General features: G+C 43.0%; 1 protein-coding gene across 1 annotated transcript in view; it reads right to left on the reverse strand.

Moving 5' to 3' along the window:
- Window positions 1-11039: 11039 nt before the first annotated feature.
- The window catches only part of GABRA3 (gamma-aminobutyric acid type A receptor alpha3 subunit), a 202136-nt gene continuing 195941 nt past the window's right edge, over window positions 11040-17234 (reverse strand). Inside the window, exon 10 of the mRNA XM_011384036.1 lies at window positions 11040-11545. Coding sequence (XP_011382338.1) covers window positions 11210-11545 — 336 coding nt within the window. The 3' untranslated portion in view covers window positions 11040-11209. The remainder of the gene's footprint in view (window positions 11546-17234) is intronic.

Consider the following 17234-nt stretch of genomic DNA (forward strand, 5'->3'; position numbering starts at 1 on the left):
GTTCATTTGTTTTGATTTTTTTAAAATTCCACATATAAATGAAATCATATGGTATTTTTCTTTCTCTGACCTATTTCACTTAGCATAATACTTTCAAATCCTTTAGGAAGAGCTTCAAATATCTTTTCCAATGGATTGCCTCTTCCTGGTCAAACTCACTGAGCCATAGCTCTGGAGCTGGAAATAGGGACAGTAGAATACTTTTCTTGTAAATAACTTAAGTAGCTAGGTGCTTGGCATGGAGAGGGGGTGATCAGTAGCCTTGGGTATTTTTGTCTTGCCACTTCTGACATGGTAATTCTGCCAGGGGGAGGAAAATTGAGGTCCCAGTATTCACACTGCACTGTTCCCAAGGCAGAATCTCTGTCTCACGAGTGGGGCCTGGGTGAGAGAAAGGAGTTTCCACTTCTCAGCCTCACTCTCCTGGAACTTAGCCTCTGTGACAGGTAGCTCGGGATGAGATGAGGAATAGTGATTCCCACCCTACCCAGGAAGATAAAGCCCTGACTGAGAGCTGGCGGGGGGGGGGGGGGGGGGGGGGGGGACGGGGAACCCTGTTCTTGGCCACACCCATCTGGAGTGGAGTTTTCCTCTCGCTGCGCTGGGAGGGAGGAGAAAGGGAGTGGGTTGTGGTTCAGATGCCATAGACTCTCACTGTTCTTAGCAGGTGTCAGTAAATTTTCTTCAATAAGTGCTTCTCCATTTGTATATCCCCTTAGGACCATTTCCAGAGATTTTAATGGTTGTTTTAAAAATAATTTTCACAAATTCCACTGGGGAATGGATCCAAAGAGCTCTTCATGTTGCCAATACAAAAAATGAAACTCCCTTGGTGCAATTTTTGTTACTCGGCTTTAATTTTGATGTTTATCTTGGTTACCGTGTAATTTCTTTCTCGATTTTCTTCTTCCCTCATTTTTGCTAGATGAATAGCATTGTATTTCTCCCATCTACCATAATCTATTTTTTGTTAGTTTTGCTATTTATTTCCATTCTGCAAGTTGTTGCCTTCAAATTTCTAGGAAATATATTTAAATTTAAAACTTCCCATAAACAAAGAATATTAATCACTCTCCTTCTCTCCCAAACAAGACTTTTAGTAAGCTTTTATTTTCTGCCCCTCTCACATTATCCAGGTTTCATGGATATCAACTGAATTTTTATTTCAAATAATTATTTTTAAGAGTATGTCACTTTCACAGGCCATTACATAAAATATTAATTGTGTAGCCTGATTATCATTAACTACTTATTGTAAACTGCAAGTTTTATTTTTGAGAAGAGACGACATATCACTTCCATAAAGAAGCTTTTTAAGAGCAATACACAATTTGCCACATTCTCTCTGCTGGCAATAGCAAGTGTGGAAACCCACAGTGATCTAAAGACTCTGTAAGCCTGGTCTCTCAGTAACTACAATGAGCAATGCCCTCCTGCTGCCCGACATCGAACAGGAAATATGAGAGAAATCTTGTTGTTTTAAGCCACTGATATTTTGGGATTGTTTATGATTATAGCATGATCCAGCCTATCCAGACTGAAACAGGAGGTTACTACCAAAAAATAACAATACTACTACTACTAATAATAATAATAAGAAGAAGAAATATGTAGTATTGGTTGAGGTATCAGATGGTGGATACCAAATAAACTGTTATCAGAGGCTGGAAGAATCGTGATCCATGTTTTTGCAGTGGTGAAATATTTCCTGAAACTGTTGTCTTCATTAATTTGTAAGGCAGATAATTTATCGAATGGATGTTGAGCTCTAAGGGAGGAGATTAGAATAGAGAATGTTGGCACTGTGTGTTAGTCACTGTTGACTTATATTCAACAAGTCATTATGAGAAGGTGCTAAGGTCAGAAAAGAATGAGTTGGTTTGCAAGAAATGATGAAAAAGACTATGGAAATGAAGAAAGAATATTACAGAACTATGATAACTTATACTATTAAAAGACAATTGCCTTTTAGCCTCAAAGAGTAAAAGATAAAACAAAGAAGGTTTTATTGGTGCCAAAAGCTTTTTAAAACAGCTTTACAGCAGGATTAAATGAAGGGCATGAACATTCACCCATTGTAAAAATCTCTGAATAGACAGTATTGTCTCAAAGGAGAGACTAAGTTAGGGCTGTTGCCACAAGTAAATCTTTTCTATAGGACAAATGGATGTGGGGGTGGGGGGGAATAAACCTTGAGTCTAGCTCTTCCATAGAAGCCTGAAAGACTGAAGGTACTCACAGTTAAGTTGTGAGAGAGGTGAATATGAGAAAGCAAATAAATATAGCACATATACAAAGTGTGTTTAGTAATGAATCATGTGTATGGTTATTGATAGAGCTGAGGCACACTAAATAGATAAGAAGCCTTGACTGTTAGAGACTTAAAAATGACCCTTGGGCTCCAAATCTATAAACAGGAAACTGGTTATGAGTTTTCCAGCCTCCAAGGAGTATTTATTTTCCAATGCTCAATCTAGACATGATCAAGGAGGGTAACAGAAAAGAAAGAAACCCTCTGAAGGCAGAAGCAAGGTCCATAGAGTAAAAATGACCGGGGGCGGGGGGGGGGTCCCTTCCCAGGGAGCACAGTCGGGATTTAATCAAGGAATATTCTCACTCCCTAGGCAGGGAACTCTTTCTGGGTCTGTCTAGTAAGATTTAAGAGTTGCTATTAACCAGTGACTATGTTGTGATTCCTATTTTTTTTCCTCCAGAAGAGACTGTTTATCGTGGTTATCTTTCCCAATTTCACCACTGAATATTGAACATGAAGGGACCAACAGAGTAAAAAGCTCTGTCTCTATTTTAATTCTAGCCTGCATTTTCCCTTTGGCCTTCAGGCAAATAGCTCCTGCTGTAGATATGCTAATCATTAGAGGAATTCTGCTTGAGGCTTGAGATTTTGAAAGAACAGCCAGTTGCCAAGAAGGTGCATCTCCAGAGGAGGTGGGGAAACAGGTACAAAATAATGATTTTTTTTTTTATCAAAGATTTGCAGGAACCTCAAGACCAGACTCAGATCAGCAGGGGTAAACAAGGAGATTTAGAGATTTCTCACTCTTCCTTGGATCCCTGTTGGTGTCCAGATGTCTGTGGTCATTAGTCACCTTTTGTCCCTCCCATTCTCCCTTCCCTCGACATAAGAGAAGCCTGAATTCTGAGTCCTTTTAGGATGAATTTTAGGAACCTCTAAGGTGCCCTCTCGAGGTGGTGCCTTCTTGATCAATAAACCTTTCTTTACAACACACTCTGACCTTTTGAATATTGGCCTTTTGAAGAATTGGGCACATGAACTTTGGCTGGGTAACAGTCCCAGATTATAAGAGTCACAGTGATTGAATGGGACTTTTTGATTCCTTCCGTGGGGAGGGGTACATGTGTTTTGCATGAAGGCAAGTAGACAAAATATTTGGTGACGAGAAAGGAAGATGGGGTAGTGATTAGTACTATATATTAAATATTCAAGTTCTCAAGTACACATGTTACCATTAGGGGGATTTTCGAACTCCAGGGTCGCCCCAGTGACATGGGGGGGGGATAATGATGCAGAAGTGCAATTAGCATTTTTTCCTTGTTTCTTCCTCACTGATGCAGCAAAGAATTGCAGGTCAGTGAGATTTAGAGAAAGTAAGATTTATTGAAAGTAAAATTTATTTTAGAAGGAGATGGGTCATGCTAAGGAAGGCTGCAGCCTTGTGAAATTTGAAAAGTAAAAAGATAAAAGAAATAAGAAACAGAGTATACTCCAAAGGAAGAGCAGGTTTTCAACCAAGAGAGCTGTAACAACGCAGAAGTGGGAAGGTCTGTACTATATTGGCGCAGTGATGTGTGGTTACAAAGGCATTCCTGTGTGATTGGCACGTGAGGTCATTTTGATTGACACTTGGCTGTTATATAACTCTTTGCCTAATGTGCACGTGCTTACCCAGAATTCAGTCTGTTATAATTAGCACGAACTTACAGGCATAAACATGATATTATAATGATGGCATAATGAGGCCAAGGTCGTGGGCAGGTTAGGGTAATACCTTCTGCACAAGGGTCTGTGGCCGGATTAAACCAGCTATAGGTTATGGCCCTCCCGTCCTTTGTCTCCCAGGATGTAGGAGGGATTCTCTAACTACCAATGGGGTGTTCTTTAGGTGGTCTGTGGGCGAGGCCTCTACACTGTTCCCCCCGTCGCTCACGTCTGACTAGGTACCTAACACATGCTAGGATTGCTTTTCCACACCCCTTGAATTAGGTGTGGCCATGAGATTTGCTTTGCCCAAGAAATGTGAATCAAAGGTATATGTTTCACCCAAAGACAAGTTTTAAGAGCCAACATGCAATTTTACACATTCTTTTACCCTGTTATGTGATCATGGAAGTAGGCGTTATGATAAAGTCTCTATCAGGGTGGGCCCCTGAGTGATTTTAATGAACATAGACCTGTACTGGACACATAGTTTGAGAAGGAAGTAAACCTTTGTTGGGTTAAGCTCTGTGGTTAGAGGTAGTTTACTACCACAGCATAACAGGCTAGCCTGACTAATGCAGTTTCATCTTTTGTCTTTAGCACTCTTCCCCATTTCAGCTGTACTGTGCCCTTTCAGTGGCCATTCATCCCACCCATTCTGACTTTTGGTAAGCATGGTTCTCCTTAGTGGCAGTCAGGAATGTGTTAAACAATCAAGGCAGCAAGGTGCCACAATTTTTATTTGTCCAAGGCAATCCACAGAAGCTAGGAGGAGAACAATATCGTCTTCCATCTCTGGGATTTCCTCCTGTCTAGCAAAGCAACCGGTAGAACACATAAAGTAATATTGGCGCACAAATATCTGATCTATTTATACTCCCTGTAACCATGTTAATGAGGGGTAAATGAGATTCAGAATTTGCAGGCTGTTAAGTTCTTAATGTCCCTATTTATTAGTATTCTGAATGCACATATGAGATTTCCGGGACAGAGTAGATTAATCATTATTTACTTTCAAGCAAATAACAACTTTGTGGTTCTCCTGTGCCTCCATTTCTTACACTTGAGATGACAAGATGAGAGTTGGATGTCACTGTACACAAACAGAATTTATATTGCCTGCAAGGAATGCAGAAATAAATGTGGGCATTTACATAGGAGAGAGGAGGGGCTGTGCATATTGAAAGGAGGGAGCAAATCCTTTGCTCCTTGGGAAGTATCTGGTGTTCTTACTATAAATCTCTCTTGGGAGAAGAAAAGACCATTGTCTCCAGCTTCATGATCTAGGAATGAAATGTAACATACTTCTAATGATAAATCTCTCTGGAGTTCTCACATCATCTGTACAGTTTATAAAATACCTTCCAAGCCTTGCCATTTTATCTCAGGTCCCAAGTTTCAGTAAGATTGCTTAGCAAGTCTAAACTGTGCAGAAACATGAACTATTTCTCTACAGGCCCACATAGGCCTAGTTAATCATTTTTACTTAACCCAAGAATATAGTCATGTGATCTTATCCACTCTCTTGACAATTGAAACTTTTTACCTTGGCCTTCCTGTAAAGGGAGCTAGCTAGATCACGTGATTTTTCTCTTCCTGCTTATGGTTATTTTACTTATGCACGGCTCTACTCACTGCACTATAATTCACATAAAGAAGGAACCTGAAATCAGAACAGCTGGCAGTGATACTCGTAAAGTGAAGTCTTGCTTAGACACTCAACCTGAACTCCAATTGTGTTCTTGGCTTGTCTTGGTCACGGGAATGAGGACAGATTGTAGCCTCCTTACTAACTTATGTTTCTCTCTAGATCTCTCTTGATCTACCAATTTAACACATTCTACTTTTGTTAACCAAACCTGTCCCATTTTCTTCCTCAAATAGATAAATTTCCCTCAGATCAACACTATCTAATTAGGTGGACATTTTCTATTTAAGTCTTTCTCTAATTCGAGGAAATTTTAGTTCACTATTCTTTAGTTCGCTGTTATTTTATTGTCTCCATTCTCTTTCTCCTCTTTCTGGGACTTCTATTATAAAATTGAGTAGGAAGTTGGCTTGGAATGAAGCCATCAATCCGAGGGAGCAGCGAGTGGCTTTCCCCAAAGCAGCTCACGTGCGCTGCTATCATCTTTCTGGGTTTATAGAAGCCAACCTTCTGGTATCCCGGGTCAGCAAGATGATGGCATTATAGTCAGGTTCTCATGTAAATGAGAGGTTATGCCTCCGATACTACCTCTTAGGTCCAGACCCACTACACTCACCATCCATCCTGATGGGTAGAATGCCTGGGAAATTAGGACAAATGTATGTGGCCATATACCTCATTATGATCTCTCTCACTTCTGGGCCTTTGTGCATTCATCTTGAATGGCCCTCTCCTCTTTGCCTAGCAAATTCTGAAGCATCCTTTAAAGCCCAGTTCAGAAGTTATTTTATTCAATAAGTATTTGCCTAATGTAACTATGGTTTTGGCCCTACACAGTGCTGTACAGTGGCAGCTCACAGGGCTTAGTCTAGTGGAAGATTGCAACGAAACATGGTGAATGTCAGCATAGTAAGCGTGACAGAGTGGAGTAGAGGCAGTAACAGAGCTGCTTTACCATGGAGGACAAGGCATGAGAGACATGGCCTTTCATGTGAGAACTGAGGCAATAAGTAGGAGTTAGCCAGATTAAGGCAGAAAGGGAAGGAACATTCTAGACTGAGGGAACATCCCATGTAAAGGCCCCAAGACATAATACTTCTTGATGTGCAGTTGATGTGGCTGATGCATTGTGAGCGAGGCAGGGATTGTGAGGCCGAGCAGGAATTTTAAGGCCAAGGTTAGATTTGGGATTTTATTTTAGGTACAGTAGGATGCCACTCAGGGGTAGTAAACAGGCAGATGATCTGGTTTACGATTTAAAAGGCTAGCTCTGTAGTGATCCAGGTGAGAGATTATGATGGAAAGATGGACTAGGTGCTGGCAGTGGAAGTGAAGAGAAGGGGGTACAAGATGCAATTTAAATTAGAGGCTGAGCACACAAGACTGTCAGATGTGCTGGAGGCAAAGACAAGAGAGAAGTATCAGTAATTCCTCCTAGGTTTTTGGTTTGAGCATGCGGGCGAGTGATGCTTCTGTTTATTCATAACAAATGACCAAGGGAAAAATTGTGTGGGTTGAAGAGTCGAGAGTCCTGCTTCGAACAAGTTAAATTTGACATGAAAGAATTAGGCTAGAGATGGCAATTTGGCAGTCATCAGCATAAAGCAGATGTGGCAGCTTTCATACATGTCTGCAAATTCTTAGGCACTCCTCCCATTAAGAGGTGAGGCCTGTGCCCTTCCTCTTGAATCTGGGCCTGCTTTCGTGACTCTGCTGTATCCTATAGCAGCGGTTCCCAATCTTTTTGGCACCAGGGACCAGCGCTCCTATGAGAATCTAATGCCTGATGATCTGAGGTGGAGCTGAGGCGGTGATGCTGGCGCTGGGGAGCAGCTGCAAATACAGATGAAGTTTCGTTCATTCACCCACTGCTCACCTCCTGCTGTGCAGCCTAGTTCCTAACAGGCCACAGACCAGTACCACTCCTTGGCCCTGAGGGTTGGGGACCCCTGTCCTACCGAATGCAGCTTCTTCTCAAGTTAGGGTAGTAAACACAACTTGTACCTGGTCCTCTTGGAATGCTTGTTCTCCAGTGGCTCCTTCTGGAGCTTTCTTTCAGTACCCAGCTGCCATGATGTGAGAAGGTATAAGGAAAGGCCATGTGTAGATGTCCCAGGCAACAGTCCCAGTTGAGCCTGTCTTTCAACCATCACAGCTCAGCTGCCAGATGTGTGAGTGAAGGACCCCAATCCCTGGTCTGGCACATAGAACCTCCTTCATCTTCTCAGTGTAGGACCCAACACTTTCCCTGCTGAACAGGACTGGAGCAGGGCAACTAACCTGTCTGCATCTCCTCACAGAATCCCCTTTCATGTGGAGTTTGGCAGTAGATCCTCCATCCCCTATGTTCTTGTTAATTAATGCATCTCATCACACGAGACCCTGCCACACGAAGCTCAGGCCAAGGACATGGTGGGGGGAGTGAGGAGGTCACTACTAGACCTGAGAGTTTGGCCTCTGCATTATCAGGTTTAGCCTCCTAGCTGTTCTTAGTTGGTATTTAATCAAATTCTTTGGAGACTGCCAACCCATCTGAGTTACGTGACGGGCAACCAAAGGATGGGGTTTGTTTTCCTGGGTTGGGCTAGTATGGGAGCCCCGGCATGTGGAGACATTCAGAGGTAGAGTGGAGCACCAGGCAGGTGCTGTAAAGGGTACTCTTGACTTGGCTCTGATCAGAACCCCGGTTTACTAATGGGGAAACTAAATCTCAGCTCAGGGGAAGGACTTGCCCTACATCACACAGCAACCGTGGTGGGATTGATCCCTGGCTAAAACCCAGGTGTTCATTTTTCTGAGTAAGTTTCAGACTCTAGGGGAACTCAGCAATGGAAGTGCTGATGGGAACAGCTTGAGCTTTCCTGTAGATTAGGTGAACCGTTTTCAGAAGCAAAGTGTTTTCAGGAGGTTCTCAAGGAAACAACACTTAAATATGGTATCAGGCAATTTTGCTAGGGAGGCACCCATGTGTGCCTCACGTGCTCTGGGGTAAGGAATAACCGAGAGGGGACTGTGGGGTTGCTGCAGCAGCAGGGCGCCTATCACATGACCACAAGGCTGGAACACGCACCGGGGTCAGAGTGGTTTTATTTCAGGGTTAGGCTAGTATGATTTGACATGCTTCCCGCAAGGACATTTTCCCCATCCCTTATGAGTCAGGTGATTTCCTCAAGCAGATCTCATGAGATTACTTCTCCAGTTTTTCCTAACTCTGTAATAAATCAGGGTCATCATGCATTTCCCGACACATGTTTCAACCAACCAGACACTCACTCTGTCTCTGCCTGATAACTGTTACCTAAGAGAACTATTTCCTAAGGGCAATAGTAATCAATGGAAATGAGAAAGCCTTTAGAATTGTAATGAAGATAGCTTTCTCTATTTCCTGGGAGTGGGGAATTTTGCAGAGGAAGCAATACAGGTGTTTCCTTCTCTGTCACACTGGGTAATAAGATCCCTGAGTTAAGCCATGGTTTCACATCGGTTCCATTTTGGATCACTATAACAGGCCTCTCGATCTGGGTGTGCCTTTTTCTCCTGCGTATTCCAGTGGTGTTAAAAAGCGGAAAGGTGGCACGCGAGTGGGGGAAAAAGCCAAGAACAGAGTACCACCTGTGTCAGGCAGAGAGCAATCAAAACAATTTCTCCAACCCGAGTACAATTCCGAAAGAGTTTAATAAACAGCCACTAAACATTGCACCAAAGCATTTGGAAACACAATTTCTACAAAGAGGCAAAGGTCAGTCTTCCTTTCTAATTCCTTAGGACGATCATCAGCAGCCCCACCCCCACCCCACCCCCACCCCCCATCCCCACGACACTACGCTCTTCTAATCATGAGTTTACCTACAGACACAGTATTAGGAATAATGGGACTGGCATGCATTATCCCAGCAATGGCAAGGAAGCAGGGGATGGGGGCAGGATGGGTGAAGAGGCAACCAGCAGCTAATGACAGACCCCTTAGGAGCTTTGTTCAGGGGGCAGACAGGGAGAATCTGTGTTTGGTACCATCTGTGGCTTTACTTTGGGCTTCCAAGATAGTCTGGATGAGTGGCTGGGGCTGCCATCTTAATCTCATTCCCTGGGTAATACATTATAGCTTTCTAAGAATCTTTTTAATGTCCAAGCAAACCATATTTAGGACCCAGCAGGCCTGTTGAGATGGTGCCAATTCTAAGGTTAGGGTGGACCTGCCTTCTCAATCCTGTCTTCATTTTGGCCTTCGGGAAAGAGGCACGTGATGATTCTCTATTACAGACATTTGTAAGGAGCCAGGGCAAGTCACTCAAATGTCTAAGACTCAGTTTACCTACCTTATAAAAATGCTGTAATTATAATTGTCCCTTTTACTCACATTAAGAACAAATGTGATCAAATGGCCCCTAAGTAATATATTGTCAAACTGGTAGTAAAGTTAATGATCTAGTTGAGTCAAAAATCGACTAGACTCTGATTCACCCCTCTTAGAATCAGCATTAACAGAGGAGCAGTTCCCTGACACAGTGGGAGCCAAGTCCTTGGGCCTGAGCTGGGGTTTCGGATGTGGAGGATGTGGAACGAAGCAGCTGACTTTCATCTGTCAGTGGCCCTCTCTTTTGAGCAAGACTTCAAGCCTCAGCTACCACCTGACCCAAACCTCCGGCCCCATCCATTACTCGACCAGTTACCTTGGCAAGGAGATGACTTTACTGTCTCTCTCATCCTTGTAAAATTATCGCATAGGTATGTGATCTAGATCTTTCTGTTTCTATTTGTACCTTTTTAGTATAAATTTTGAAAATACTTGATCCTTTCCCTAAAGAGTTTGCAGGTGGTAATAAGTCCAAACTAAGCAGTGTCCAGCGGGCTACGAGGGGGTCAAAGGGCTTGAGAAGAGGGCTTTCCTGGAGGAAAGTTATACCAAAAAAAAAAGTACTATTTTCCTGAGGAGCTGGACATGGCAGGGCACCAGCCACATTAGTGCCAGGCTGGCCCAGTTGGTTCTATTGGTTTGGGCCATACGTGACACACAGTGGTGGATTTCAACTGTCCCCACTAAGCTCCAAGCCAATAAAGGGGCTGGGGGCCATGTGCAAAGATTAGCTCCTGCCTTTGCCATTGGTACTTATAGCCAGTGGGCCCTGCCGTAGGCAGGGGAGGTGGCAGGCAGGCCCACACGGGATATCCCAGCCAGGCTCCCTAGTGAATCAGAACCACCTGATGTAGACAAATCCACAATCCTTCTTGGTCTGGACCTGTTAAACGGCCAAGGCTCCCACTATGGGCAGTAGAGTCTCCAGTTCTTTCTGCAGTTGGCGGAGTGCAATGAAATACATGCAGCGCCCTCAGCTGGGGGAGACTGGCAGACTAAGATGAGCAACCGGACAAATGGCAGTGTTCGGCTCTGATGAGGATGTGCTCAGCAATGTTAGAGGGACAAGTATTTTTTCTTGTAATTGTTTTTCCATTGAGATTCATAAATGTATATATAAATCGAGAGTCACAGCTTAGTAGAGGGTTAAAAAGAGGAATCCTGAAACTCATTGAAGGGAAGCCCTGGGGTGTGGGTGCCTGGATGCTCCCTAGGGTATACGGTGCTCTGGTTGCTGCGCCGCCACTATCTACTGTTTGCGGATCATGCCCTTGATAGCTGACTCCCGGTTGACGTACGTGGCCCAATAGACCAGATTGAAAATGGCAAAGAGCACAGGAAAGATGATGCGGGAAATTTTGTCAACCTTGCTGACGCTATTATAGGTCTTGGTCTCAGTCGGGATGTCCTGCACGTAGGTGGTCTTGGGCGAGGCGATGAGTGTCGGGGTGGAGGACGTGCTGGGAGCAGCGCCCTTGGAGATGGTGGAGAACTCGGTGTCCTTAGCCAGGTTGATGGGGTAGGTGGTCCCCACGATGTTGAAGGTGGTGCTGGTTTTCTTCGTTGGGGCTGCTGGTGTTTTCTTCTATGGGCCAGAAAAAGTAGGGGAGAAGGGGGAACAAAAGAAAAGCGAATTAATTCTTTACACAGAGTGCCTTCAGAGGCTGTGGGGAGGAGGAGGAGCCATGAGAGAAGTTAAGAAATGGGGGCCATGAAGCCAATAGCACTGAGTTGTCAGGTTTGTGTCTAGGGATAATTGGAGACAAGTTTGAAAATAGAAACTTTGCATTATCCTGCTTTACTAGCTATGTGGCTTTGGCCAAGTCACTTCTCCGTTTTGAGCTTTAGTTTCTTCATCTGTAAAATGAGGATCGAAATATTTGGCAGAGTTGTTGAGAGGATCAGATGAGAGAATACTGGTAGAAATCACTTGAAAACTGTAAAGTGTTGGTCACATGTAGGGTCCTACATAATCGTGTGATTTGATCCTCACAGTAACCCTATCGAGGTAGGTGGGTGACATTACTCCCATTTCACAGATGAGAAAAAGCCTCAGACTGAGTGGCAGAGCTCTCAACAGCCACCCGGGCTCCTGACTTTTATCCAGGACTGCACTGTGCTGCTTTCTACAGGCACGAGACACTTTTTGGTTACCCGAGAAATAACTCCAAAAGGCTTCAACCATCAAGTGGCACATCTCCTGTGGGGAAGAAAGCTCCGTGAGTTGGAAAGTCATTTCGTCTCAAAGACACAATAAACACGATGGCACGTGTACATGCATCATTACGACAGTAGCTCACCCTTCATGCACTGTAAATGTGTTCAGCAGGCTAGGAGACACACCAGGGTTTTCCACTCTCGCAAGGCTGCGGCCGGTGCCACAGCATCCCCAGGGAGCTAAGCAAAGGCTTGCCTCTGACACAGCAAAGGCAGGGACAACTGGGGGCTTGCTATGACACTCCCATTTGGATTTTTCTTTTCCGAGTAAAAAAACTCACTGGGAAACAAGCATGCACACGTGTGCCCGTTCGTTCTCACATATATAACCCATGTATACATGGACCCTCCATGTAGAAAAGAGACAAAACTCAGGCCTGGATTAGGAGGGAGAGGCCGAGGAAGGGGAGGCCCTGGGAGCAGGCCAGTCCCAGACTCAGCCAAAGGCGGTGGCTGAGCTCATAGTCTCTGCTGTTTGCTGCCTCACTCCCCAACTCTGGCCTTTTCTTCCTTCCATCCCTCTTTGTTTCTAGGAAAAAGTGGAGATAGATAAGTTTCAGAAATGCCCAAGAGTATCTGAGGAAAAGTGACAACTAGCTGCATCGCCCTGATTTCAGGCACCTCACAGCGTTCCCTTTCTCGGCGTTACTTTGCTTTCCAGTGTGTTTTACCTCTTCATTCTTCTACTTCCTACTTCTTTTCTGGGTTTCTCTACAGCCACCCTCTCTTACTGACCCATTTTTCTTAATTTTGTCTATTTTTTTTCTTTACTTCAGAATCCTCACCGTTTTGATCTTTTTTCTCCCTTTAGATCATGCTGCTATTTACCTTCTTAATCCTGATGATAACTTTTGCCAAATATTTACTGAGTAGCTACTGGGCCAAAAACTATGCTAGGTGTTTACGGATAGGTGGGAAGGTTAGAAGATGAGTCAGCTTTAGTCCCTGTTTTCCAGGAGTTCACAGTCCAGTGGGGGAGAGAGCCTTGTGAACACATCATTGTTTTAACGCAATCAGGGCTCTGCCAGATACAGCAGAGTGTGATGGGAATTCAGTAGAGGGAGGGGCACAGTCCCTATGGGTGTTCAAAATGGTGGCTCAGAGAAGGCAATGAGCTGGGTTGTAAAAAAAAAAAGATGAGTGAGAGCTCATCGGGTGAAGATGCAGCGCAGGCCAGTGCCCAGGTTGGGGGGACTGCTTGTTTAAGGGGTGGCAAGGGGTCTGCTGCAGCTGGATCATAGTGAGTGTGGCGAAGGCCTTGAGTGTCGTGTCCTCCTGTTTTGCTGACCTGTGCTGGCTTCAGGGTGTTCAATCGGGGAGGGGGAGTGGGGCAGATGAGGGGCAGTTGGTTTAAGTAAATGAAGAGTCTGACTAGTAAGACATTCACGAAGCAGTACTGGTCTTTCTCTTTTGAGGATTGCAGTCACGTTATTACAAGCGGAAGCGGGTAGAACTAAGGCTTCTAAACGTCCTGTAAATGCTTTAAATACCACACGGGACTCATTTGTAATTAGATTCATTGTGTGAATAGAGGCCTGCTGCTAAATGTCCCTGCTATTAAATAAAAAAGCACTTTATGTGTTTGCCCACTTACTTGTTAATTTGCTTAGTAATCTCCTTCATGGGTAGACCAAAAAAAAAAAAAAAAAAGAAAGAGAGGAAAAAGCTACTACCCTGAAAGCTTTTGCTGGAAGCTTTCACGTGTTATTTCATTTATTCATCTTATGAGCTGGTTATGACCAAATCTCTGAAACACTCATTCTGAGCAGCAAACTCCTTCGTTAGTTTCGTAGGCACTTTGTGTTCTATAGGTGGGGAGAAGCAGCAGTTGATTTAATTGCGGACATTATAATAAAGGAAATTTATGTTTTAATTTCCCGCACCCTTTCCAAAATGGTTCATTTAATCAGCCAGTGTAACTTTTACCTAAATTGTCAAGGAAATCAAAGCAAAAGTTGTAGTGTTGAGAAGTCAGGAGTGGGAGGCAGAGATTAAAGGTTAATATTTCTGCATCTAGTTCTCTAAATACTTCTCTGCTCTGGAATGTTGATAGATATAAACCAGACCGACTGAACTTTGACTAAGATGCAATTCCAGTCCGACCTCCCCAGCCAAGTGCCTGGCTCTTAGGCCTTTGATAGATGTTTACTGAATGAAAAAAAAGTCCGCGCCCCTCAGAAGATCCCCTGTGTGATTTGCAGTTTGTTCCTCCTGAGTCTTGAACTCGCCTATACAGAGAGCAAGGATGTCTCTGTAGTTCAGCCTGGAATAATTCCCAGACCACAAAATGGAACTGACTCCTCCAGGTTCCCCCAAGCAGTATGACTCTGGACAAGGTTACCTTTCCTTCTAGAAAACTACCTCATGTAGGTCTCGGGATGAGGCAATCAAAACTTTTATGGGCCGGTGCACGTCCAACTCGAGTTTCCCTCAGATGGCACTTGGTCTATGTTTCCAGAAGTACAATTTAAAGGGATAGTTGTAGCTCTGAATGTACTTGAGACACAGCCAGGACTGTGGAATATATGCAGAAACGGTCCAGGGCCTCTGTGTCACCTCCCCTAACAGTCATCCAACTTTCCTGAACCCCAGTTTTCAGAAATGGGGCAAAGTAACAGAGCTTATGCTATGTGAGATTCAAAGATGAATCAGCAATGACAAAAAAAAAGTCGATTTTTTAAATGGGCAAAGGACTTGAACACACATTTATCCAAACAAGATACAGAGATGGCCAACAAGCACGTGAAAAGATTGTTAACATCACTGGTCATTACGTAAATACAAATCAAAACCACAATGAGATACCACCTCACACCCATTAGGATGCCTACTATCAACAACAAAAACAACAACAACAACAACAACAACAAACACAATAAGAAATGTTGTCAAGGATGTGGAGAAATCGGAACCCTTGTGCAAATGCTGGGAATATAAGACTATGGTATGTTGGTTCCTCAAAAACGTTTAAATAGAATTGAAATATGACCCAGCAATTGTACTTCTGAGTATATACATCTGAAAGTTGAAAGCGAGGTCTCAGAGATACCTGCACACCCGTGCTCATAGCAGCATAATCCCCAGGAGCCAAAAGGTGAAAGCAACCAAAGTGTCCATGGATGGAGGGACGGATAAACATAACGTGGTCTATCCATGCAATGGAATATTATTCAGCCTCAAAAAGAAAGGAAATTCTGATACAACATGCATAAACCCTGAGGACATTAGGCTGCGTGAAATAAGCCAGTCACAAAAGGACAAATACTGTGATTCCACTTATATGAGGACACTTAAAACTAGTCAGATTCATAGAGACAAAAAGTAGAATGGTGGTCGCCAGAGGAAGGGTGGAACGGAGAATGGGGAGTTATTGTTTAATGGGGACAGAGCTTCGGTTCTGGAAATTGGTTCTACAACAATGGGATGTATGTGATATGACTGAACTGTACACTTAAAATGGTTAAGATGGTAATATTTAGGCTGTTTGATGAGGAAGAGTAATTAAAATAAGAGAGAACTAAAATATAAGGGAGAAAGCACAAGAAACATGCAGAGAGTCATAAATAATGAGTCAAGGGAATTCGAAAGAAGAGAGCATGTGGGGTTAGGAGGAGGCAATCAGCCAATAGAAAGGAGAGAAAATGCAGGTGGGACAAGAGTAATCACTTGTACCAGCTTTCTGAGAGGGTGGAAGGTATCCAGAGCCCGAGTGGGGAATTACCTGGGGCCAGATTGCGGCCAAGGAAAGAGTGGATGAGATTCAAATACTACCTGTGCCTTGGTGGGAAGAAAGGTACACAGCAAGCTAAGGCGAATCTTATACAATGGCTTTTTTACGTTCCCTGTGGAGAAGGTGAAGGAGATAGTCAAGATTTAAAATAGATTTCATTCCTTAGATTCCGCATATAAGTGAAACACATGGTATCTCTCTGTCTGACTTATTTCACTCAGCATAATAACCTCTAAGGAACAAAAAGAACAAACTAATCAAAAACAGACTCACAAATATAGAGGACAATCTGGGGATGGTCAGAGGGGAGGGGGCCGGGGGGCTGGGAGAATGGGGCAAAGGGTTAAAGAAGTACAAATTAGTAGCTGATAGATGGTCACGGGGATGGGGAGCACGGCATGGGGAATGCAATTAGCACTAATGTGATGGCTGGGTGGAGGGTCAGGGGAGAGAAAGAGTAATTACGGGGATCATTTTACAAACTATATAAATGTCTAACCGATGTACTGTGTAATTGAAACAAATAAAATAAAATAAAAAAGAATGTAAGAAACAAACAAAATGCTAGAAAAGGGGACTGAAAATCCATTTACAACTGAAATAAGGCATAGAAAAGCAACTCAGTATTTATTGTGAGGATTCTTATAATAGTACTTTTTAAAGGCAAAACATTAATTTTTTAGGTCTGGCATCTGAATATCATATGATCTATACTGATTTGTTTTATGTCATTAGGGTTAATTTCACCATAAAAAAAACCTGTCTGTTAATTATATTAATTATATGTCAATAGTCCCTCATTTAGAATATCTCATTTGGCTAACAGTTCCCAGGAATGTTAATGTTTCAATAAATAATTTAGATATCTGCCCATCCTTTAAGTAGACGTCATAAATTTTATTAGACAATCTGTTTAGAGTGATTTGTCTTAAGGAATATTACAATAGGGGGATTTCTTAATATTTGAAATAACTTTAAAAATGTAAGTTAGAAAATGAAAAATACAGATTGAAAAGCAAAGAGAAAAAAATGTGACCACAATTTACACTTTCGGTGTTTATCTTTTAAGACTTATTTGGTACAAATGGAATTATTCCTGGAAGACAAAAATGAGATTGTGGTGCATCATCTGATTTCTTAGCTACAATATACCATAATTATCTACTAATGTTAAAGAAAGTATGACTGCATCTTAATATTGTTTATAGAATTATTTTATTATTACAGATACAATAAAAATAGCGAATCAACCAAAAAGATAAAATAGATTTTAAAGGGAATAGAAGACAGAACTGATTAGGGACACAGAGAAGGACTGCAGTCCCAG

Source organism: Pteropus vampyrus, unplaced genomic scaffold, assembly GCF_000151845.1.
Source record: "Pteropus vampyrus isolate Shadow unplaced genomic scaffold, Pvam_2.0 Scaffold556, whole genome shotgun sequence".
In the NCBI taxonomy this organism is placed as follows: domain Eukaryota; kingdom Metazoa; phylum Chordata; class Mammalia; order Chiroptera; family Pteropodidae; genus Pteropus; species Pteropus vampyrus.